The sequence below is a fragment of the Monodelphis domestica genome, chromosome 5, assembly GCF_027887165.1.
Source record: "Monodelphis domestica isolate mMonDom1 chromosome 5, mMonDom1.pri, whole genome shotgun sequence".
NCBI classification, from domain to species: Eukaryota; Metazoa; Chordata; class Mammalia; order Didelphimorphia; family Didelphidae; genus Monodelphis; species Monodelphis domestica.
The window spans coordinates 184472325-184497050 of NC_077231.1; the positions used below are offsets into that span (position 1 = coordinate 184472325).

A 24726-nucleotide genomic window follows, 5' to 3' on the forward strand; every position below is an offset into this window, starting at 1 on the left:
TTATACAGCTGATAACTGTCTGAAGTTGTGTTTTTCCCCTTCAAAGCCTGTCTGCCATTTTAATTTATTTTTTATTTTAGTAAAAAATTTCCACATGAGTTTTCCAAAATTATATAATACAAATGTCTCCCTTCCCTTCTTCCCTCCCTGCTCCTGGACCTGACAAACAATTCAATCTGGGTTATACAAGTATTATCACACAAAACAGTTTCCATATTATTCATTTTGCAAGTGAATAATCTTATAAAATCAAAATCCTAAAACATATACCCAAAAAAACAAGTGATAAATTATATGCCTCATTTGCATTCTGACTCCAACAGTTTTTTTTCTCTAGAGGTGGATAGCATTCTTTTTCATAAGTCCCTCAGAATTGTCATAGATCATTGTATTGCTGTTAGTAGCAGAGTCTTATCACATTTGATCGTCCCACAATATTACTGCTACTGTGTATGATGTTCTCCTGGTTCTTCTTCTTTCACTCTGGATTAGTTCACATAGGTCTTCCCAACTCTTTCTGAAATCATCTGTCTGTCATTCCTTATAGCACAATAGTATTCCATCAAGGGTTGTATTTTAACTCAGGTCTTCCTAACTCCATACCCAGCACTTTATCCACTGAGCAACCACACTGCCTCCAGAATCAAAATAATGATAATAATTATTGTGTTATACTGTTAGATGATAGGTTTTTCTGTTTCTTCCCTTGCTTTGAGCCTTCATCTCTCATTTCTATCAATTATAGTCTCTTCTAGTTTCCTAATTTTGATCTACTAAGGCTTGAGAAATCAGACAGTCGTGGTTAGAATTGTATATAAATTAAGAGCTAATAAGTGATAAAGAGTGGACTGAGTGCCATCCACGCAAAAGCTTCATTGAAAAAGCTTTATGACAGATACAGGGTTTCCAGGAAGCATGAGAGAAGTTTTAGTTTAATGACTTTAGGAAGACCCTCTATTTGAGGGGACCAAAAGCTTTGTTTTGTTTTGCTTTTTTCTCTCTAATTTCTTTCATTTGTGGTTTTTATTTTATTCTGCGTTTTCAGTATTCTTAGTTCCATTCTGCGTGCTAAGTTGCTAAAAGGATGACCTGAAGATTTGTGGCATTTTCTTCTCTACAAAGCCTAAAACACGCAGATGATGCATTCTTCAATATGTTTCTTGTTATAACTTGTATCAAGAAACACAACAAGCCTAATACACTCAGCATATCACTGGGATCAGAAAATATTACTCTACTCTTTACTCTGGCACCAGCCTGTTCTGGGACTCTGCACATTCTGCTTCATTTTTCTGAGCCCTACTTTCCACATGTGTCAAATAATGTCAATGCTATTAGTTTAACCCTATTCTATTATTCCTCAGATCCACAAATTATAAATTCAGCAATCTGCACAAATTCTAAGTATTATACCAAATATTTCATTCTGAAAAGTATTAGTATTTCACTCAAGCATATCAAATTTATAGGCCCTCAGCACTACATCCTGTTTTCAGAATCGGATGTATATCACCAAGATTTAGCATAGTACTTGGTTCACAATGGGTACTAGATAAATGCCTGTCAACTTTTCTGTAGGTAACTAACCTGCAAACTGGATTCTGTTTATTCAGTTGAGAAGAGAAAATATAACATTATAATGTGGGGAATTAAAATTATGTCATTCATACTTAGATGTACATTCAAGAAATATGATAGCTGGGGGCAGCTAGGTGGCTCAGTGGATTGAGAGCCAGGGCTAGAGATAGGAGGCCCTGGGTTCAAATCTGACCTCAGACACTTTCTGTGTGACCCTGAGTTAGTCATTTAACCCCCATTGTCTAGCTATTAAAATTCTGCCTGGGAACCAATACATAATACTGATTCTAAAATTGAGATAAGGGTTTTGTTGTTGTTATTGTTTTTAAGAAATATGATAGGTTTAAATTCCTACTGATTTTTCTATCTGATTTTGGCAAAATATTCATTCCATATATATGCAGTTCTGATTCCCCAAACTGCCAATACATTTCCCACCAAAATTACCTTATATTTATTTTATATGTGCATATAATTTTATGCTACATAATAATATATTAAGTATATTTATTATTGTGTACCTTATATAGATATTTATTACCATTGACATTCTGTAGGCATAAAATGTTATGATTATAAGGTCCAGGAGGGAAGGCCTAATTTATTCTTGTATTTGTATCCCCAGTGACTAACATATTGCTGGACTCATAGTAGGAACTTAATCAGTTATTGTTGATTTATTAATTAATTATTCCACGATGAAATTTGATATTTTCTATCACCGGATTTCACAGGAATTACTGACATAGGTGAGGTTTCCCAGTTTCTGACTGAAGGGATCATCATGAAAGATTTTAGTCACCCAAATGTCCTCTCACTTTTGGGAATCTGCCTTCGTAGTGAAGGGTCTCCATTGGTGGTTCTACCATATATGAAACACGGAGATCTTCGAAACTTCATAAGAAATGAGACTCATGTAAGTACATTAATATGTTTACCAGTTGAAGAATTAGATTCATGCAAAAACCATCTAAAAAGATCAGATTTAGAACTTTCTTGGTTCCATCTTTTAAGTTTATTTTTTCAAGGACCTTGAATTAGGAAATACAACATATATGCAAATATATATATACATATATTAAACACTTGCTATGTTCCATGGGCTGTGCTAGATGGTGAGAATACAAATACAAGCAATCAAGACCATCCTTATCCTCAAAGGATTCTAATCTAGATCCTCTAATATTCTAATGAGAGAAAAATATATATAAATGGGTACTGAAAATCAGAGGGGTACAGCTCCATTGTTTCAATCCATAGTGCAATAGTAAGGAAAAGTCTAAGAAATCACTTGGATATCTGAGACCCAGCAAGATAAAGTGAGAATACACTCGGGATCAGGAACACCCAAAGATGGAGTCCAAGTTCCTGGTGGAGAAATATGTTGGTGGTCTGAAGAAAAAATACTTACAACATTTATATGGCCAGGTAATCTGAAAAAGACTTACCAAGAAAGGTGGCAGGAACTGAGATTTAAAAGAGATTCCCTCTGTCTTCAGGCATAGTAGCTATTCCCCAAATCTACACCTGTCTCTCATCTCTGGGCCATCACATAGCCTGTCCCACATGTCTTTCATGTTTTCCCTCCTTCCATTTGCCTCTTCGGATCTCTGGTTTCCTTCTAGGTTCACCAGGTGTCAATTCCTACAGGAAATCTTTTTTGATCTCCAAGTTGGTAGGACTCTTTCCCTCCTCAATTGCCTTATATTTATCCATGTACTTGTATCTCCCAATAGAATATAAATAATAATAACAACCTGAGGGTAGGAACTGTTTTTTATTTGTCTTTGACTTTCCAGCATAGCACACAATACCTGGCACATAGTAAGCTCTTAATCAAAGTTTATTTTATTTGAATGACAAGGATTCTGAAAAGTGGAGATGAGAAAGGAATAACATCCCAAACAAGGAGAATGGCCTATGTAAATGCAGAGAAGCTGGATCTGTAGTGTACAGTTAGGGGGAACAACAAGTTTGTCAACTGGTTATAGCATAAACCAACATGAACAGGATCAATAAGACATGGGTTAAAAGCATCTAGGTGGCATGATCATACTTATGTCTTAGGAAGATTGTTTGGGAAGCATTTGGAAAATGAATTGACTAGGAGAGAATCTGGGAACAGGAAGACCACCTAAAAAGCTAATATAATAGTCCAAGTGAGATATAACAGCAATACAAACTAAGGTGGTGGCCACAAGAAATATTATGGCCATAAAATTGCCAGAACTTAACAATTTGATATGTTTACAGAGGATAATGAAGAGGAAAAAGTCAAGGATAACTCCAGTGTTTCAAATCTTATTAATGGTGATGAGAGGGAAAGATAAGAATGGGAATTTATCAGTTCAATTTTGGACAAATTGAGTTTTCCATACAGGCAGGACATCCAGAAGGAAATGCCTGGCAAGCAAGTGGTGCAGTAGAACCAAAGTCTAGTAGAAATTGATACTAGATACATAGCCTCAGGGACTGTTTGCATACATTCAAGTCAAAAACAAGCATTTATTTAGCACCTCCTTTGTGCTTAGAGTCACTGTACTAAGTGCTAGAGATACAAAGAAAAACAAAAACAGTCTTGACCTGCAAGGAACTTTACAGACTAATGGGAAAGATGACCTTTAAACCACTATGTAGAAGCAAGATAAACACAGAATAAATTATAAGTAACCTCAGAAGAAAGGAATTGGCATTACGCTTTCATTGCTAGAACTAGGAACGGCTACTTGAGGAAGGTAGGATGTTAGCACAGTGATGATGATTGAACCTATGAGAATTAATGAGAAATAAACAACGACAGTGGACAACTAGAGGGTCCTGGTACACTAGCCAATTAGCTCTCTCTATAGATAATCAATCAACAAATATTTATTAAGTTTCTGTTATGTGCCCAGAACTCTACTGTGCATGTATATCTAAATACAAAGAAGAAAACAATCTCTACTCTCAAGAAGCATCCATTTTGATGGAGGCATTAAACCCCAAGCAAGTTCTGAAAGCCTTTCAGCACCCACCAAGTTTGGGGAGCCTCACTTCCTTGGTCTTTCCTATCAACTCTTCAGAGAATACTCTAGGTCCAGAAGAACTTTACTTGATCAACTTCAATTTACAAATAAAGGCAATAAACTTATTAATGTGGTATCAGTGAAATGAAATTTAGTTCCAAGAGAACCAAAGTGAAGGTGTTAGAGAAGAACCTATAATCAGGCAAGAAAACACTGAAAATCGATTATTTATCATGTAAAATTTATCATATAAATAAGGTGGATTCTCCTTTCAAGCCACAATGATGACAAGTAGTATCCTGCCAATGCCAATTGTGTAATTAATTCCTCATGTCTACTTTGGCAAGGTAATTTGCCCCCAACATCAAGAGTAGGATGTTCTGAAGACAAATTTGAATCTCTAAGGCTGGACTTCTTTGGGATTCCCATGGAAACTTACTGTGAATGAATTTTCACTTAACATTCTGATTTTTTTATTTTTCAAAGATTGTGCTGATGATTATCTCATACGTAAGAAAAGTCTATTACATGACTGACAAACTTTCCTACCCTGGGTCTGAAAAAACACTATTCTGCAGGCATTATTGAAAAGCCCATGTCTATACTTAGAACACACAAACTCTGTGATACCTTCAAAAAAGCTATCCTTTCAGATTACATCTTAGTACGTTTAGTTTTTCTGCTATGGCATAGAGCTTCACTCTTCCTTTCAATTTGAGATTTTATTTTTCAATAAGAAATTTTTGTTTTTGGATTGCCCCACCTCATTTTGCCCTTTGTGATAAACTAAAGATTCTGAAAGCTTTGCCCACATGCAATCAAGTTTTGAGAGTTAGGACTCATTAACATCTAAATTGGGGTCATAAGTGTGGCAAATTGCTTTGTACTCAGTGCAAAAACAATCATGACATGCTTCAAACAATTCAAAAGTCTTGAGGTCAGAACTTAAGTTTTATTTATCCTTCCTATGTATTTTAGAATCCAACAGTGAAGGACCTCATTGGTTTTGGCCTTCAAGTAGCAAAAGGCATGAAATACCTTGCAAGCAAAAAGTTCGTACACAGAGACTTGGCTGCAAGAAATTGTATGTAAGTATAGCATGTTCCATCTGTATCATGCAAATTATTTAGGAACTAAGTGAAACAAGGAGAAATGTGGTGGTGATTGTTTCCCTCCATTTTGTGACTGTAATCATGCTGTTGTCATTATGTAAAAGGTCCTTTATTTTAATTACAGTTTCAATTGATGTAGAAGCATTGTGCTATAAGAATATGGGTGGAACTTTAAGGATTTATCCACCAGAACATTAAACAGGACTCTCTGGAGGGGGTCTTAAACAGCTGTTATATACACTTGCTTTTCTTGGTCCTTCCCACCAGTAGCCCCTAATGTTGTGGTTTTATGCTACATTAGCTTACAGGAGGGAGAACTTGATCTTCGGCATTCTACACTATAAAAGAAAAAAAAAAAGGGTAGGCGGATACCATTTCACTGAGGCTGCCCAAGAGCTGATTTGGATTTGGACTGGCTCAGTCCTACCAAAAATGGTATTTAGGAATGAATATACAAAGAACTTTATTTGTGTCTGGCTGCCTGGGCTGTATAATACAACAGTCAACAGTTCGTGATTGATTCAATAGTTTCCCATTTTATTGCACTGATTCATGACGTATGGCATGAATGAATGAGTTGTGTTATTAATTGCCAGCCTTGGTTTACTGCAAATGGAACAACTTAAAGTATATTTTTAAAGCAACACACCCTAGATATTTGGAGTTCATTTTTATTGAAACTTGATATTTTTCTTATGCACTGCATAATGTATTATAATCCTTTGCTAGGAAAGAGGGATGATATGTTCTCTCTGTACTAAACAGACTGATCCTTAGCCAAATTGAGAATGATATAAGAAAGATGGCACAGGACATACCTACTGCAATTTAATGTACCCCTTTAACCTTCACTCTATCTCTAAGTATTAATTAAAAATGGCCTGGGTGATTTAATAATTGCTTGGTGTCTAAAGTTGTTGTGCCTAAGTGTAAAACAGTACAAGATACAATTCTATACCATGTCAAAATCTAAGCAGCAGCAAAGGGATTTTCTTGGCGCCATGTAATGAGTACTGTCATAGAGGTGGCAGGGTCAATCCATTTATGGATTTGCAATACCGATGTCATATGTACTTACTCAAGACTTCCATTTTAATTTAGTGCTAGTTAATAGATGCCAGATATGAAGATCTCATTCCAAAAGTCATAGATTTCAAATGCAAAAGCCACTTGCCATAATCCAGAAAATATTCAGTATCACTGTAAATCCTTCTCCCCCATTATAGATAATAATTTTTGTCATTTCTGTAGGCTGGATGAAAAATTTACTGTCAAGGTTGCTGATTTTGGGCTTGCCAGAGATATGTATGATAAAGAATATTATAGTGTACACAATAAAACAGGAGCAAAACTGCCAGTGAAATGGATGGCTTTAGAAAGTCTACAAACTCAGAAGTTTACTACAAAGTCAGATGTGGTAATGTAAACATTCTTTCTAACATGATTATATTGTTTTTCTTATGAAATTCATATGATATATTCCTGCACCTCAGTAACTCAATAAAACTTGAGTATTGTTTGACTAAATAAGGACCTGGATTATCAGTTTGAGGCATTTCCAATAAGGATGGGGATGCACTATTAGAAATACATAGATTGATATAAATTCTTTGACCAGAACCGCCTGTTTGGTTCACTTTACTCTACATATCACACTGTACATATGGCATATATATGTTTATAAAGTTTTGAATTTCATTAATTCTAAATGTCTTTAAATACTACCTTGTTCCTCTATGTTGTTGTAAGAGACAAAGAAATTCTATTTGAAGACATCACCATTAGAATAATTGTTGACTGTGTTTCATAATCCAAGGAAGAAGACAGCCCAAATAACATATATAGCCTATAATTTTGCTGTATGGTCAGTGATACACATGTAAATTAGCATAGGGTTTGGCTTCCCTTGCAAACCAAGCATTTAAATGTTGACATGGAACTATTTCTATAGCATGTGTTCACTTCTGTTATGGGTCCTTTTTTTGGTTCATGTGCAGAAACTAACTCAGCAGGGAAAAACTGCAAATGACTACTTGGAAAGAAGGAAGGGAAGGAAGTAAATGTTTCTTAAATGCCTGCTATGTGCCATTTTTACAGTTTACAAATTTGATCTCTTTTGATCTTCACAAAAACCTGGGAGATAGGTGTCATTATTATCCCCATTTTACAGTTAAGGAAACTGAGCAAACAGAGGTTAAGTAACTTGCCCAGGGTTACACAGCCAGTAAATATCTGAGATCAAATTTGAACGCAGATCTTCCTGACCCAAAGTCCAGCACTATGTTCATTATGCCACCTCTTTTGTTCATTCCATTTAGGGGAATTCAGAAATGACTGAAGCACCAGCACACTGAAAAGAGAACTTCTGAAAATGGCAAATGTCCAGATTTAGAGCTAAACATAATGAAAAGAATTTTTAGTTATTAGAAGAGTAGCAAGATGTTCAGACACAGAGAATTTTGCTATGATGATTTTGAAAGCAAACAAAAAAGAGTTCATTCCCACTTGGAACCAGCTTGGCTTGTCCTGGTTAGATCAAATTAGACCTAATGTTTTCTTTTTCTAAACCTAGGCAGGTTCTGAATGAACAGAGCACTGGGCCTAAAGTTAGAAAGAACCTAGTGTCATACACTTAATAATTGTAGAATCCTGAGCAAGTCCCTCTGTCTGCCTCCGCCTCCTCATCTGTAAAATGGGGATAATAATAGCATCTGCCTCCTATGAGTTTGTAAGAATTAAAGGAAATAACATATACAAAGCACTTTGTAAAACTTAAGGCACTTTATAAATGTTAACTATTATTATAATCATAATTCTTTTTTATAGATAAGTCCCCTATCTGCAAGTAGGAAGATGAGAGAATAGGCTATAAAATGAACACAATACTTTCATTTGAGTGTGGGTATTTAGAAGCAAGACGACCTTTGAGTTGAATGTGACTGGCCACACTCCTTTCTTCATCCCTACCTAATTGAGTATTAATTCTATTAAATGCTTAGATGTATATCTAATGCCTCTTTTATCTCTACATATATACATTCTTGCCTAGAAGTTGCCTAGCAAGGTAGCAAGGTTGCTAAGCAAGAACAGACCTGCTGGGTACTCTGTTCCATACAAGATGCCCTGCACATTCTGATTTATGTTCATTTGAATTTCTTCTTACCCTGGCATAAGTCCAATGAGAGAAATATGACCGGGTATATTCTTGAGTTCTCTATAAAGCACTTTGATCTCTTAGAATCGAGAAATAGCATATTATCATAAAGCCTGGTAGACCAAACATGGACTTAGGATCGAGAACTCTTGAATTTTTAATCCCAGCTTGAATTCAGATTTATTGCTGGATTTTTAGCAAGTGACTTAACCTCTTCATATCACCATTATCAACAATTCTAAAACACTGATATTTCTCAAAAAAATGTGATTTTGACCACTAATGAAATGCATTGAAAAAATAATTTAAATGATATTGCATTGCTTGAATACAGGATACAACCAAGTATAGTCTGCTCTCCTAAAATAAGGTGTCCTTGAACCCAAGGTTGCACTGTCTCTAGTGAAAGAAAAACAAATATATAGGTATTCCCTAAAAAGCAGTTGTACAAAATAACTATATTTTAAAGTTTGGGGAAATTTTAAAGTGTTATGCCAAGTTAAATAGAATATTAGCCAGGGGTCAACTAAGTGACTCAGTGGATTGAGTGCCAGGTCCAGAGTTCCTGGTTTCAAATCTGGCCTTAGATACTTCCTAGCAGTGTGACCCTGTCCAAATCACTTAACCCCTATTGCATAGCCCTTACTGCTCTTCTGCCTTGGAACCAATACACAGTATTAATTCTAAGACAGAAGGTAAGGGTTGTTAAAAGGAAAAGAAAAGAATATTAATCAACTGAGTCTAAAACAGGAGTTCTTAAACTTTTTTGTGTGGTAGACCCCTTTGGAAAGTTGGTAAAACATATAGACCCTTTCTCTAAATAATGTTTAGATATGTAAAATAAAATTCATAAGATTATCTGGTAGAAAAAAATATTTACTAATTATCTATTATGTACCTGGCAATACGCTAAGCACTGAAGCTACAATCAATAAAAATAAAGAGAATCCCTGCCCTGATGGAGTTTACCATCCAATGGAAGGAGACAACACACACTTGACAGAAAAGGTGGGAGGGGAGACCAGAGGGTGTCTGCTTCCATGGAGTTGAAACCAGGCAGAGCTGCAGATGCTGAACAGAGTGAGAATTACAGAGACAACCAGTCCCATTGAGGTAGTTATCAAAATTTTTAACAATACAAGTTCACAGACCTCAAGTTAAGAATCCCTAGTCTAGAGTCTCTGAGTCTATGTACTCCTTTTGCCCTTCCATAATTGGTAGGGAGAAGGGAGGCTGTGCTAGCAATCAACAGTAGGAGCAGGGTGTGAAAGAAAATACTCTGGTCCAAAAGAGTAAACAGGATGCCATACCAGGGCAAATTCATAGACCGTCAAGAGCCTCAATAGGTGGGAGTGAAAGAGCTCCAACCAGCACCTGCAAACCTCAGTCTGATCAAGGGCTGCACACCTAACAAGGGGCTGCAATAGAATTTGGTGAGATGATTCTCCCACCAGACTTCTCAGCTGGAAACAGCTCTTTTATAATGAAGATATGACAGCGAAGCCCCATCTGTGTTCTTCTGGTATCTACACAGCTGTGGGCCTGGATGCTGGAGAAATTCAGAATGTCAAAAAATGAAAAAGAAATGCCTTTAAACATTTAAAAGTGTGTACAAAAGCACGGCAGAATGACTTTACATAATTTTACAATTCAACAAGTGCATTTGATACAGCTTCATGCATTAAAGCTTCCAGATTCCCCCATGCATTTAGTGTTGGCCATTGGCCAACAAATGGCAAGGTTTGGGATTTCTCAAATTCTACCACATTGTACTGTAGTTTGATCAGATTTGTATGTGTAGTGGTATAACAATCAGGAACTATTTCATAGAACAACAGAAAAGCAAAGAAAATGAAAACAGGCCCAAATCAACCAACTTGTGAGAAATCTCTGGGTCTGTTTTTTTATATCATATCTATACAACAGCATTATATAATTTTAGGAGCTCTGTTTTTAGACTGAATACCTGAGTTCAAATCCCAGCTCTGCTTCTTACTGACTGTATGACCTTAAGAAAGTCACTTGAGGCATTTCTTGGACCCTCAATTTTGCCATAAAATAATGGGCCTGGACAAGACAGTCTCTACAGTGCCTTGTTGGCCATTATTCTTGTGGACACAAACAAAAGCAGATTTTTTAATTAACAGACCATTAGTTCAAGTTGATTTTTAACAAATTCATTGTCTCTTTAGAGCAATGAACCCTAAAGTGACAATAAATATAATGTTATTATAGACATAAAGAAGCTGTGTCGAGAATGAGAAGTGAACGTGTTTTTGTGAGATTGGGAACAAGGAGCAGTGAGGAAGCTTTGATACAATTGATACAATTCCTTTGCCCACCTGAAGAAAGGGCACTTTTAGGACTCCATTCATGTGAGCAAATGAAAGGAAACGGTTACAACTGAAAGATGGAGGCTCAGTCTCCTAAGAGATAACATTTAAGAAAACCCAAGGAAGAGACAATGTCCTTGTGTATCTTCAAAACCCAGCTCTGCCAGCTTTAAGTCGGACGCTTAACAATAGATCTCATTTTCTTCAAAGCCCCATTTCTTTTTTTCCTCAAAACCCTTACCTTCTGTCTTAGTGTCAATTTTATGACATAAGAGAAGCAAGGGCTACAAAATTGAGGTTAAGCAACTTGCGCAGTCACACAACTAAGAAATATCTATGATCATATTTGAATGCAGCTCCTCCTGACTCCAAGCCTAAAGCTCTATCCACTGTGCTTACCTTAGCTGCCCTGAGAACCTTCCCATTTCTAATAGAGGAGGAAGCAACTTTGTAGCTTAAATTAGATTATTGAAGCAATTACAAGATAAAGCAGTACAATAAATGGGAAACACATTTAGGTACAGATAAATCTTTTTCTATACATTTGCCAATCCCTAATCTATCCACTTCAAGACCCTGAATCCCCCCCAAAAAACTAAATCTTTAGAAGAATTTGGATGATTTGGACATTTGAAATATAATTATTTTTTTAAATCCTTACTTTCTGTCTTAGAATCAATATTATATATTGATTCCAAGGTAGAAGAGCAGTAAGGGTTCGGCAATGGGGGTTAAGAGACTTGCCCAGGGTCACACAGCTATTAAGTGTCTGAGGCCACATTTGAACCCAGGACCTCCTGTCTCTGGGCCTGACTCTCAATCTACTGAGTCACCTAGCTGCTCCCTGTAATTACTTTTCAAAAGTTTCATTCTTTCATGAAATAATCTAAAATGGTGTTGAGCTATTCTAAGAGGAACATGTTAATACATCTACCAGATAGGTGCTATCATATTAATCACAGGTGATATTTTAATTATTATTTATACTTAAGAGAATTCTTTGAGTGCCTGGCAAATAAATCTATAGCATATAGTTCACTTTGCCTGATTCTAGTTCAAGCATGTCAGAAAATTAGTGACCTATTTTTCACCCTCAAAGAAAATCTGCTCCTAACACAAAGTACTTGAAATGGGAGAGAGTGTTATCCTTGGATGTTTAAGCACTCTCTCATTACTGAAATCTGGTGAGTTAGCTCACATTTCAGATTGCAAGTTCAAACCGTTCTAACTTGAATTTCTTTTCCTGTTTACTTGTTTTTTCAGTGGTCGTTTGGAGTGCTTCTCTGGGAATTAATGACCAGAGGAGCACCTCCTTATCCTGATGTGAATACCTTTGATATAACAGTTTACTTATTGCAAGGTCGAAGGCTCTTGCAGCCTGAATACTGCCCAGATCCACTGTAAGTTCTCCTTCAGGGTCTTTAGTGATTGGGGGGGTGGGGGGGGATGGCTAGGAAGTCTCTTTTAGGTGTGGTTTTCAGTGTTGTTGAAAGAGATGATTGCTTCAAACAGTCTTTCCCTGGCTTCTCTCTGAAACAGGTATGAAGTCATGCTAAAGTGCTGGCACCCCAAAGCTGAAATGCGTCCCTCCTTCTCTGAATTGGTCTCAAAGATATCAGTCATATTCTCTACATTCATTGGAGAGCATTATGTTCACGTGAATGCAACCTACGTCAATGTGAAGTGTGTCGCTCCCTACCCTTCCCTTTTGTCATCCCAAGACAACATCGACAGGGAGGTGGACACCTGACAGGGTGTACCCGAGAAAGATACTGTTTCTATGGTAGTTCAAACAAAAGCAGATGTTCACACCACTGTTATTTTTTTCACTGCCTGGGGGGAAACACCATCCATTGTTTGTTGTTTTTGCCCAAAATTGCACTATTATAAGGATTTGATTTTGTGTTATTTAAATCCATGCAATTCTAGGGAGTTTTCTAACTCATCAAAACATCTGGACCAACTGCTGCTGCCTGGGATTGAAAACTGTATGACATTCGAGACATAAACTGATCCATTGAGTGCGTACAGTTGACAAATAATCACTGCTCAGCTTGGCTTTAAATCGCTGGTTACAGTATGGGAACTAAAGTGACAAATTTTGGAAGTCTAATGGACCATACAAATCAATCCAGAAGAGAAACTGCCTTTGTGTCATAGATGCAAACATAGAGACCACACTACCTACTTAGAAGTCCAGTGTTTCAAAGGATGTCTTTTCCTGTTGTATATAGATTCTAGCATTTTTCATTCTTAATCCTGACATTTTTGCCTATTAGGCAAAAGGGTTCATAATTGAGTAAATTCCCTTTCTTAGGGAAGGATCATATATAATGTAGTCAAAATTCCAAAACAGCATGACACAGAAAGCTTTTATAAATTAATAGGAGTATTTGCATATTGTATATAAACAACTCAGATTATTTTCTTAAATAAAATAGTCCTGTTGCCGTATTCAGTTATCATTTGGACATCAGCTCCCCAAAACTGATACTGTTAAAGTTGTGATTTAATTAATTTGGACATTTTGGATGTTTTTCCTGTATTTTAAAAATGAGTATTCTTTGAGAATAAAAACTTGAGTTGTAATAATAAACATTTCTAGAGATGAATCAGTATATATATCCTGAACAGAATCAGTCTGACTGAAAATCTTGGTAATTTTGCCAAACTGTGGCCCTTGTTGATAACATTTCCTAGGAATCAAAGGGGGCTGGCTCTCCATAATATCACCAACTAGAGACACCAGAACATCCATTCATTCAGTCCAGTTCTACCACTGTGCATGTAGATTTGCCCAACTTATGGCCAGAAAAGTACATTCAAGAAACAGAGTTTGGGCCAGTGAGAGTGGAACCTGATAGCTCTAGAATGAAGCCTTGTGGTGTTTTGTTCTGTGGAATCTTGTGCCTACTACTGTATAGTGCATGTGGTATAGGATGATTATAACTGGTTTTATCCATGTAAACACTTAAAGTATTATATTTTTATAAAAATGTTTATTTTTAATGACATACACCATGTTTTGTTAGGCCATGAAATAACTACACTGTGAACATTTCAGAAAAGGTATGTCAGACTTGGATTTATAACTTGGGGTGATTTTTAAATGACTGTAAATAGTGATAAGGAAATGCACTGATTGCCAGTACACCCCACCCTCATGACATCACCTTCACTTGAGGCCAAGGGTTAGCATAGCAAGCCAGAATGGAGAACATGTTACACTGAAACTGATGAACGGTTTTATTGTTCTTGTAAGAATTATTATAACCCAAAGTTCTTTGGTGAGGGTAGTAGTAGGCAGCATCAGATCCTCTGTAGTGCAGGCACATTTCACTTCAGAGGTACGTCTTATATTGTATATAGTGTAGATTCAGTGAGTGTCTGCAAACTGAGAATAATAGAGCTTGCTCTGGGACAATAACGTATCATCTCTGCCCATCTCTTGACTACAAAAGTACCAAGGACAAAAAGAGCTTGTGGAAGTGAAACCCATTGATGAGAACTGCACACCTGTACATACTTGCTCAAAAAAGCTACAATGTGAAAGTCATGTTTACTATTTATGAACTCTTCCTTTAGTAAAATTAACATTGTGTCTGAGATAACCTGTAAGAGTAAGTGAGTATTGTAAGAATTTGATACTTTCCATGCCTATCTGCCTGCAGACGATCTGAATGGTACTTTGTATGTTTATAGTTGTTGTTCTGATATAATCATAGGAGTCAAATAAAGAAATTAACATCCTATGTCTTCAGAGTTGGTCCTTGCTAGCCATATCCAGTTTCCTGTTCCCTTTATATAAGGACAGAGGAATCAGAAAATTGATTTAGGATCACAAGGGCAAAGTAATCCACCTCTCAGGCAGTTCTTGTGCTTAGTCACCAAGTTCAAGAACTTGCATTTTTGAGTCACAAGCCATTGCTTTGCCTACAAACTACCATACATCCTTTCACCTTTGAGGAAAGATGGCTTCTCAGAATGAGGACATTCTTCGGGGGATCTTGTCCTAGGTTACTGAGCTCACTCATATTTCTGTCAGATGACTCGTATTTCTCTTGTTAGAATGTGAATCTGTTACCCCTACCCAAGTTCCTCATTCTGACAAAGGAGAAGTATGAATTAAATATGCAGGCTGCAGCCTAAAGGTTGTGATGATTGTAAGCAGAGAGACCCTCTATCCTCCAAAGAAGAGAAAGCCCATTATCCCCATAAATATTGTCTCTGGCTGAAGGGCCTCTACTAAAACACTGAGTGGGTCTGGCTAGTTACTATACCCAGGTATTTTCTGCGCTACAGTGGAAAATGGAAATTACAAGGGAAGGCTTCAATTGCTTCTCTTTTTTTAGTAATTTGAAACTTTCAGCCCATTTTGGAAAATCAAAGTAAAACAGGGGAGGTGACCATCTGCAGACTCCCAAATAAAACATTCTCCTTAGTGGAGAAGCAAACCTTAAATGATAAGAACTTTTCACTTATGGGTACATCTAATACTCAATTCTAATAGTGCTTAGGTGGCCCATGAGAGTGTAAGGAAATGGAATAAATCATAAGGAAAGTTCTCTGAAAAGTTGTATTTGAAGGCCTGAATTTAATCTTATGCCCTCATTTCCATTTCAAGAAGTATAGGTAGAAATGAAATCAAGTCTATTATTGTAACTACAGGTAATTATTCTTGGCCGTGGTTAAGGTGTGATAGGTATGAAGAAGTGTATATTTTTATCTCAAATTGAGATGTTTTATTCCAGATGATGAGCTCCAAAAATATTTTAAATATTAGTACAGTACTCATAAAAGTGCCCTAGAAGTAAAAAGAAAAGCATAATTCTGTGACTATAAAAAGTCAAATGTTGACAATTGACTTCTTTAATAAACTATTAAACTGAATTAGATTTAATTAATCCTCTCAATTTAGCCGTATAAGGTAAGTTAGTACTGTTAATAAGACCATGAGAAACAAGAGAGTTAAAGGGTTTCCCCCAAGCTCACCAAACATGATTCAAAATCATTTCTAATTAGACCAATAACCAGCAATTTGGATAGAGCAAGCAGCAGGTAACACACCTGGGCAAGCAGCAGGGAATATACCATCAAATCAATTTTGTAATTCATGATCTGAAAATGGTACAAGAAGTAATTAAGGTAAGCCTAAAGGTTAATCTGATAATTGAGCTTTTCTACTGTTAAAAGAATTACATGTCATATGTTTGTACCTTCTAAATATTTATGCCCTGGAACAACGCCTCAGTCATTCTACCCTATTCATCACTCTGGAACTACTAGCTCTCAATGCTATACTTAACTTATGTCAGTAAACCTGGCAAAATATAGGAAGAGAGAAAATACGTTATATTGGAAAGTTCAATGGATGTGGAATCAAAGGACTTAGGTTCAAATCTAGATCCTTCAGTAACATTAATTTTTGAATCCTCAGATTCCTCATTTTAAAATGAAAGAGTTGGACTATATGGCCTCCAAAGTTCCTTTCATTTCTAAATCTATGAGATCCTAGTCTTTTCTTAAACAGCTTCCTCTTGAGAGTGATTATCAGATTTACCACTGTGCTAAAATAGGTGATACAAATAATCAAATCTAGATAAAAATCCATAGAGTCCAGTGAGGGAAAAGACAGAGTATACCCTAATTCAGCTACAAAAATAGGAACAATGGGACTGAGCAATGAATGGATAATGAGAATGAGAAACCAGTATCTTCTTTGGTCTGGGAATATGGCATTTGATAAAACAACATTAAGACCAATTGCCCCTTTTTTTCTCTTTCCTCTTTTCTCCATCTCTGCTACCTGTGTTTTCTTTCAGTGCTATTAACAATACCTTTTTCTCCTTTCCTCTTCCTTGGGCTTTCACTTCTCTTCTTATTCCCCAAATAAGAATGGCTAACACACACACACACACACACACACAGAGAGAGAGAGAGAGAGAGAGAGAGAGAGAGAGAGAGAGAGAGAGAGAGAGAGAGAGAGAGAGAAGAGAATACTAAATTATAGGAAATGTGTATTGGAGAGAAAAGGAACCACAATTGTTCTTTTAGGTTTCATTTCTATTGGGGACTGTTCTATGCTATTTACAAATTGATCCTTACAACTATTAATCTGGAGAAATGTAGCAAAAATGTGTCATTATTCTTACTAGATCATGATGATGATCTAGATGAGAAGATAGATGCTTCTTTAGTATTTAAATCAGTCTGGATGAATTGTTGCTTTCTATTATTCATTTTGCACCTATAGTAGATACAATCCAGTATTGGGAACTGTGGGATAATTTTCAGATAATACAAAGATATTGTACACAGAGAAAAGGAACCCTGATCATTACCAATTCTTCAATATAGTTCCCCCTTTCTAACTTGACTTTTTGCTTCAGAGCTATTATTAAATACTCATCTTTTTGAAAATTCCAAATAAGTTCAGTCATAAAACCAGGGAAATATTTCAGTTGGAGAATTGACAGTAATAAAACAGAGACTTGCCCCAACTGTCCTTTGTTGTAAATTATACCAGAGGTCTAGATTACGTCAGCCAAAGGTATTGATCACATTGCTGAGAGGTTTATAACTACTATTGACTTGTCATCTGACCTGGGAGCAGAAACCAGGGAAAATTGCAAAAGCATATCTAAGGTAATGAAAAGCTCATCATTAATACAATTTGCTATCCTGTCATACAATTACTCTTGTGTTGGCTTGAAGATAAGTATTTAACAAATAATAAGGATTTAGTTGCTCCTGAGTCTGACTTTTTTCCCTCGCTAGTGAATTATTTTAATAATGGTCTCCTTACCACAATAAAATAAATAAAGAAAATAAATATTTTCTTCCTTGAAAGTAGTGTCCAACAGATATAGAAGAGAGCACAAAGCAATTACCATTCCAAATGTACAAAAAATTGTATTAAAAGAAATAGCAGTACTATTTCAGATAAGAATTTTTATGCAGATCCCAGCTGCAATATAGAGAAATCTAGTGACATTTGGACCCTGTTCAAGCCTATGGATTGCACCCTATTGGAAAGAACAGTCATGTATTCTAGAATTGAGATCAAAAGCCAGAATGAATCTTTAAATGAATGTGCATGAAGTGAAAATGCACAGACTCCAAACTTCACACAAAATGGAAACTAAATTGAAGTAATAACACCATTTTGGACAAGAGTTGCAGTGGATAATGATGATGTATTTCAATGCAATTCTATTCTTGAAAAGGCCTTTGTCTTTGGGTATTCTCCTTTTCACTGTCCCCTGGGCTGCATTCTTTACACTACAAGAGTTCCAGGCTGGCACAGGCATCTACTAATCCCTAGACCTCTCAGCTGGAACGACAAAAATGCATAAAATCTTAATCAACTTTTTAAAAAAACCATCTGTGGCATCCAAACATGTTGAAACTGAATTTCTCAATGACTTCTCCACACGTTCAGTATTCCCCGCAAAGATTCCATCCTGACTGAGGGAAAAGGAGGAGGGGGCTGACTGCTTGTGGATTCTGTTCTTGCAGGTTCTTCTTCTTTGTCGTGATTCAAATGGTTTTTCCTGAAATGCCAGGTTTCACTTGCCATTCCCAACTGCTCTTTTCAATCTACCCCCGAATGATATGCACCTTTTTGCTGCCACCCTCTGCTGCCAAAGACAGAAAAATAGCAACACAAAAGGGTTTTTCTCAAATTAATAAATTCTAATTTTGCTTTTTTTAAAAATGTGTCTTTTTGACATCTGCTCTTTTCATTATGACCAACCCAGGGGTTTTCCCTGGTTAGTACTGTGACTCAACAACTGCCATATTCAGTAGCAGCCATAATCCCTATAAACAAGAGCCAAATTCAGAGCCTTTATAAACTCTGGGCCCAAGAGCCTGCAACTTAGAAACCAGTCACATGATTCCAAACAGATTTATTTCTGAAACTTCAAATTTTTAAAAATATTCAGTAAAAAGAAAATATTCTAGAATAATACTGCTGTTATGATGCTCTTTCTACTAATAGTCCCAGTTAAAGATTCCTGTAAAAAGCTAAATAATCATAATTAACTGCTTCAAGAGCCATTCATTCTATAGCTATTACTGGGGGAAGAAGCAGCAAATAGCCACCCCGAAGCCAGGAAGTTACAATAGCAAAACTGTATATGTGAATATATTTTTCCAAATATTACTTTAAATGGTTATTATAATCATTATTATTACTACCATGAGCTCATCCTAGAGTATGTCTTAGGGAATTAATGACTGTCTGGAAGCTAATGCTTTAAGGAATTATACTGGACTAATGAAATGCTGCTGGTTTAGTAAACTAATATTTTAAATGAACAGGAAGTTAAAATTGGGGCTGACTCCATAAAGTCATTCTGCTCTATTCATGTGCTTCCCTACTCAACAGAGAGGATAAAGCAGGCCCATTCATAAAATGTGGCATATGCTGGCAATGTGACCTTACTCTTTTATTTATTCATCGAGGATTCAGAGGATGCAGATCTCTTTTTTATACATATTTCTATTGCTTGTGTAAACAGTACAGATGACTGGGCTCATTCCCTAGACCTTCCTGGTTGCATGAACTTGGATGAGTCTTTAATGTCTGTTTCCTCTTCTCTAAAATGGGGATGATACCTACCAAAAAGGTTTAATGTGGAAAAGGCTCTTGCTAAAAGTGCAACATATACTGGTAGTATATAGCCTAGTGCTCCCACTTCTCCTTAATCAGAAATATGTTGATAATAGATTATATTTGCCTAAAGGTTGGTCAATATTAGTCCTTTATGCTACTTGACAAATTAAAACTCTTTGACATTTCAACAGTATATCAAGCTACTGACTTCATGAATGTTCTCCTCCAGTGCTTCACCATGGTATACAATGAACCTGAGATCTCAAAGACTTTGCCAACAAAATACTGGCTAATGTGGAAATATAGGCTTTATAATGAACTATTTCTATCTTCCAGGAACCAGTCTTTGTAGAGACAAAGATGGTCACCCCCCAGAAGGTGGCCTACCAGCCCAGGTAAACCTTTTTTTCCCCACTTTCTTTTCTTTTTCCTTTTTTGGACAATAAGACCATTCAGTAAATCACAGAAGATCGGCAAGCATTGAGTCTTCCAACTCTTAGCATGTGCCTGACTTATAGCATGTGCTTAAATAAATGCTTATTGACTGACTTTTGTAAGTATTGTAGAATAGTAGGACTTCATTTTAGTCAAACTCAACACAAGCAAAGTCAGGTATCTGCCAAGAAAACTCCAAATGTAGTCACAAAGAATCAGATATGACAAACAACTGAATAACAATAACAATGCATTACAACTATTAGAATTATTTTTAATGTGTCTTACTGAAAGAAAATGTTTTTGTATGTAATATATATATAAACAGCAATATCTATCTTGAGAAATTATTTCTCCATGAGAGTATCTTTTTGCTAGCCCATTACAATAGCCAGTCTCCCTGACTATGTTTCCATCTTTGTATCTTCAGTGCTTACCACAGTCCTGGCACAGTGATGATGAACCTTTTAGAACCTTTTAGGGACCCTGTGCATGCCCTACCCCACCCCTCAGGCTGTGTGCCCATTCCCTGGCCCAGATTGAGTGCCTGTGCCCTGCCCCACCACTGCGTGCAGTGCCCCCCCACTCCCTCACCCCACCCCCGTGTTGGGCAGGGGGCAGGCTGGATCCTGGGGAAACTGCCTCCTGCAGCCATGGGGACCCTCCCCTGCACCCAGATGCCTGGGGGTCGCCAATGGGCTGGGAAGATGGGACAAGGCTAGGGGGTAGGCAGAGATCCAACACACACCCTGTGTTTGGGGGCGGAGCCAGCTTGTGCCTGGAGAAGCTGCTTCCTGTGGCTAAGGACCTGCCCCTGCATCCAACCCCTCCACCTGCCTATTGAGCTAGGACAGGGTGGGAGCAGGGGGCAGAGGGAGCAAAGTTAGCCTTTGGGGGTAGAATCACCCCCAGACTGACATCTGGCAGGGAAGGAAGAAAGTGGAGATCTTTTAGTAGGTAGAGCTGGCCCAGGTGTTGGGAGAGGGGCCCCTACTTGCCATCCCCCTGCATCCCATAGTCCCAGAAAGTGATGGGAGAGGTCCCAAAGTGTTATGGCCTGAATGCTCTGCTCAGGGGAGAGAGGAAGTAAAGAGGAGGTGGGGAAGCCTGGTGGAGAGGGAGAAACTCTGCAGGGGTTGGCCAATGTGTTCACAGAGAGTTCTCTGTGTGCCGTCTTTGGCATGTATGCCATAGGCTTGCCAGCAAGGGCCTAGCACATAGTAAGCCCTTTGAAAAAAAGCTTGTTGCTTGGCTAACTCCATTCTCTACCTATTTCTAATATACTGTAAAAAATGAACAGTAAAAAATTAGCTTCCCTACACTGAAATTTATTATACCATTCTCTTGCTTTTGCTTAGAAATCCCTGCTAAGTTCTAGGCAATCCCTATTCCAATTTTAAAAATCTTAATGAAAGCTTCAAGATCTTCTAGACCTGTGATGGCAAACCTATGGCACATGTGCCAGAGAGAACACGCAGAGTGCTTTTTGTGGGCCCGCAACACCATTGCCCACAAGAGTGTGTTACTAGAAAGGCAGAGGGACTCAAGTGGAGCTGCTCCACTCCCCCTCTCTCCTGTGCCTGATGACATTTTTTTCACATCCCCCACCCCTCTACCCAGCAGCCTAATGGGAGTCCATAGAGGGTAATGTGGGAAGCTCACAGGCAGCAGAGCTAAAGGGGAGCAGAATGCTCAGGCCACTCTCCTCCCTCTCTATGCATGCTGAAGATACCTATCACTTCACTCACCCCTCTACTCAGCAACCCAATGGGAGCACTTCATCCCTCTCCTGTCTCCTGTGTGGGGTAAAGGTGTGGTGGAAATGCCCAGCACTTGGTGGAGGTGGGGGGAGCACAACATTGGATCTCTGGAAGACAGGGGCTGGGGCACTGCCCACAGTCTCTAAAAGGTTCATCATCACTATTCTAGACTATTATTCCACTTAGTTACACTGTGGAAACTGTGGTTTATTGTTGTTCAGTTGTTTCAGTCATATCTGACTCTTCATTATTCCATTTGGATTTTTTTTTTGGGGGGGGGGCAGGGTTGGCAAAAATACTGGAATGGTTTGCCATTCTAGCTCATTTTACAAAAGGGAAATTGAGACAAAGAAGGTTAAGTGATTATCCCCTGTATCACCTAGCTGCCCCACTATATATATATAGCATAAGAAACATTAAATAGCACTGGTCCACATGCATGTATAAGTAACTTATCTGAAATTACCAATATAAAGAGTTGCCTGGGACTTATCTTGCCAAGAAGTGAAGTTGCTTTCCAGTAGTCATATAGTAGTTAAATTTTAGAGGGAAGATTTGAACTCAGACCCTCTCGACTTGCTCAGAAATCCTTCAATCTACCCCCACCATGCTGCCTCATGGTTCAATACTTACTTCCAGAAAACTAGCTTCCAGCAACAAGCCTGTGTTCGTATGGCATTTGCCTAGAATAACTCCTTTACAACACATGTCTGCAACATTAAGGTTTGAGATAGGCTTCTAGCATTTAGTGGCTTTGTGACCATAGGAGAGTAGCTTAATCCTTATTTAAGACTCAGTTTCCTAGTCTGTAAAATAGGTGGTGATAATAATACATGCATTAAAAGAGTTCAGATTTTAAAAAAGGCAATCGGACCCAAATGTGAAAGATTAGCAGGAAAAATAAGGAAATAAGCATTTATATATTAACTATTATGTGCCAAGCACTCTGTTAAGTACTTTTTGACAAATGTGATCTCACTTGATCCTCACAACAACCCTTCAAGGTTGTTATTTGTATTATATAGTTTATATGTATATTATTATTATATTTCTTAGCCCCATTTGACAATTGAGGAAACTGAGGCAAATAAAAGTTAAGTGTCTTGCCCAGAGTCACACAACTAGTAATTGTCTGAGATAGGATCCAAAGTCTAGTCTTCCTGACTCTAGGCCCAGTGTTCCATTTACTTCTCCCCCCAGTTTCCTATCAAACACCATAAAATATGGAAAAGCATTTCATAAGCAGCAAAGCTCTATAAAATATTGAATATTATTATTACATGATCCTTTCTCCTTTAATACTGAATAAAGCTTCTTCTAACCTGCACACCTAGTTTCACTTACCTTCTGTCTTAAAACTGATACTAAATATTGATTCTAAGGCAGAACAGTAAAGGCTAAGCAATCAGAATTAAGTGACTTGCCCAGGGTCACACAGTTAAGAAGTATCTGAAACCCACATTTGAACCCAAAACCTCCTAACTACAGATGTGGTGCTCTGTCCACTGTGCTACCTAGCTGCCCTTCAAAGTTCCTCTTAACTAGATATAATTTAATATGGATTTTCCTTGAGGTGTTTCTCAATAACATAAGCCTATGGCTTAATGGAAAAAACACTGGGTGTGGATTAAGAGATTCCAATGCCATTTCTGTCCAATATTATGTGTGTGACTTTGATTCATCTTTCTAGACCTCAGTTTCCTTATCTGTAAATTGAGAGAACTGAACCAAATGGATTCTCCTGTTCTAAATCTATGTTCCAATTTTTCATGGGAGCAAAGGACAGTCCTAGGCACCAATCCCTTTTATTCTTTGCTATTTTATGTCCTCATCATGCCTAGTGCAGGGGTCACTCTGTGACAAAATGTTTGTGACCAGTTACTGGCTAAACAACTGGGATTCTGGGACAGTTCAAGGTTTATGGATGAAGCCCTGCCCTTTCTCAAAGATAAACACCTAGGAAGATCTGAGGGGCTCCCCTGTGCTAACACAAGGACTGTTGCATTTAGATCTGGGGAAGGCAGTGTTTTTCCAACATTATGAATTACCCTTTGTTCAGTCCAGCTGCTGAATTCATTTTATTTTCCAAAATCTACTGTGCCAGGCTTCCTTGATTTAATTGTGTCTTTTTTATCTGCTGACAATGGAAAGCTGAAGAAAATGGCCTTTTGGAGGAAACGAAATATTACCAAGAACAACAGGCATTCTCACACTGTAAGAGATGGTCTTTTAGCACATTCTGATCTCAACAGAAAGTCTCTCCTCTTTGCAATAATAACACTTTTGCAGTTGCTTTGAGATAAGAGCTACTTGTCTTAAAAATGGAAGGCAGAGTTCTCAACCACTGAAGATGGGCCTGGGCACTGCTATCTCAATGTATCTCCAGTTTTGCCAGAAACAAAGAGCCAGAGCTAGACTGGCAAAGAAGAGAGGGGATAGGAAGCAATTATTCAGAATAATTCAGGCAAGAAATCCTCTCACTGTTATCTTCATGATCTGAAGAGTTCAGATAAAAGCATTTGGGGCAAAGAAAGGAGAAAGAATTATCTGGAGAAGTGCTCCCCACCCCCAATCACCTAGCATTAGCACACCCCATCCCCCATGCCTGGAACATGCCTGAATCTCTGCATCTTTGCCTGTTGGAATCCTCTTGCTTCAAAGCCCAGCTCAGGTGGCCCCTCCTAGAAGTGACGATCTCTCACACACTACTTGACTTGGCCATTTCTGAA

General features: G+C 37.6%; 1 protein-coding gene across 1 annotated transcript in view; it reads left to right on the forward strand.

The window, feature by feature from the left end:
- The window catches only part of MET (MET proto-oncogene, receptor tyrosine kinase), a 161697-nt gene extending 146763 nt beyond the window's left edge, over window positions 1–14934 (forward strand). Inside the window, exons 17-21 of the mRNA XM_001368109.5 lie at window positions 2313–2494; window positions 5562–5671; window positions 6947–7112; window positions 12446–12582; window positions 12722–14934. Of these exons, the coding sequence (XP_001368146.3) occupies window positions 2313–2494; window positions 5562–5671; window positions 6947–7112; window positions 12446–12582; window positions 12722–12932 (806 nt within the window). The 3' untranslated portion in view covers window positions 12933–14934. The remainder of the gene's footprint in view (window positions 1–2312; window positions 2495–5561; window positions 5672–6946; window positions 7113–12445; window positions 12583–12721) is intronic.
- The last annotated feature ends 9792 nt before the right edge of the window (window positions 14935–24726 follow it).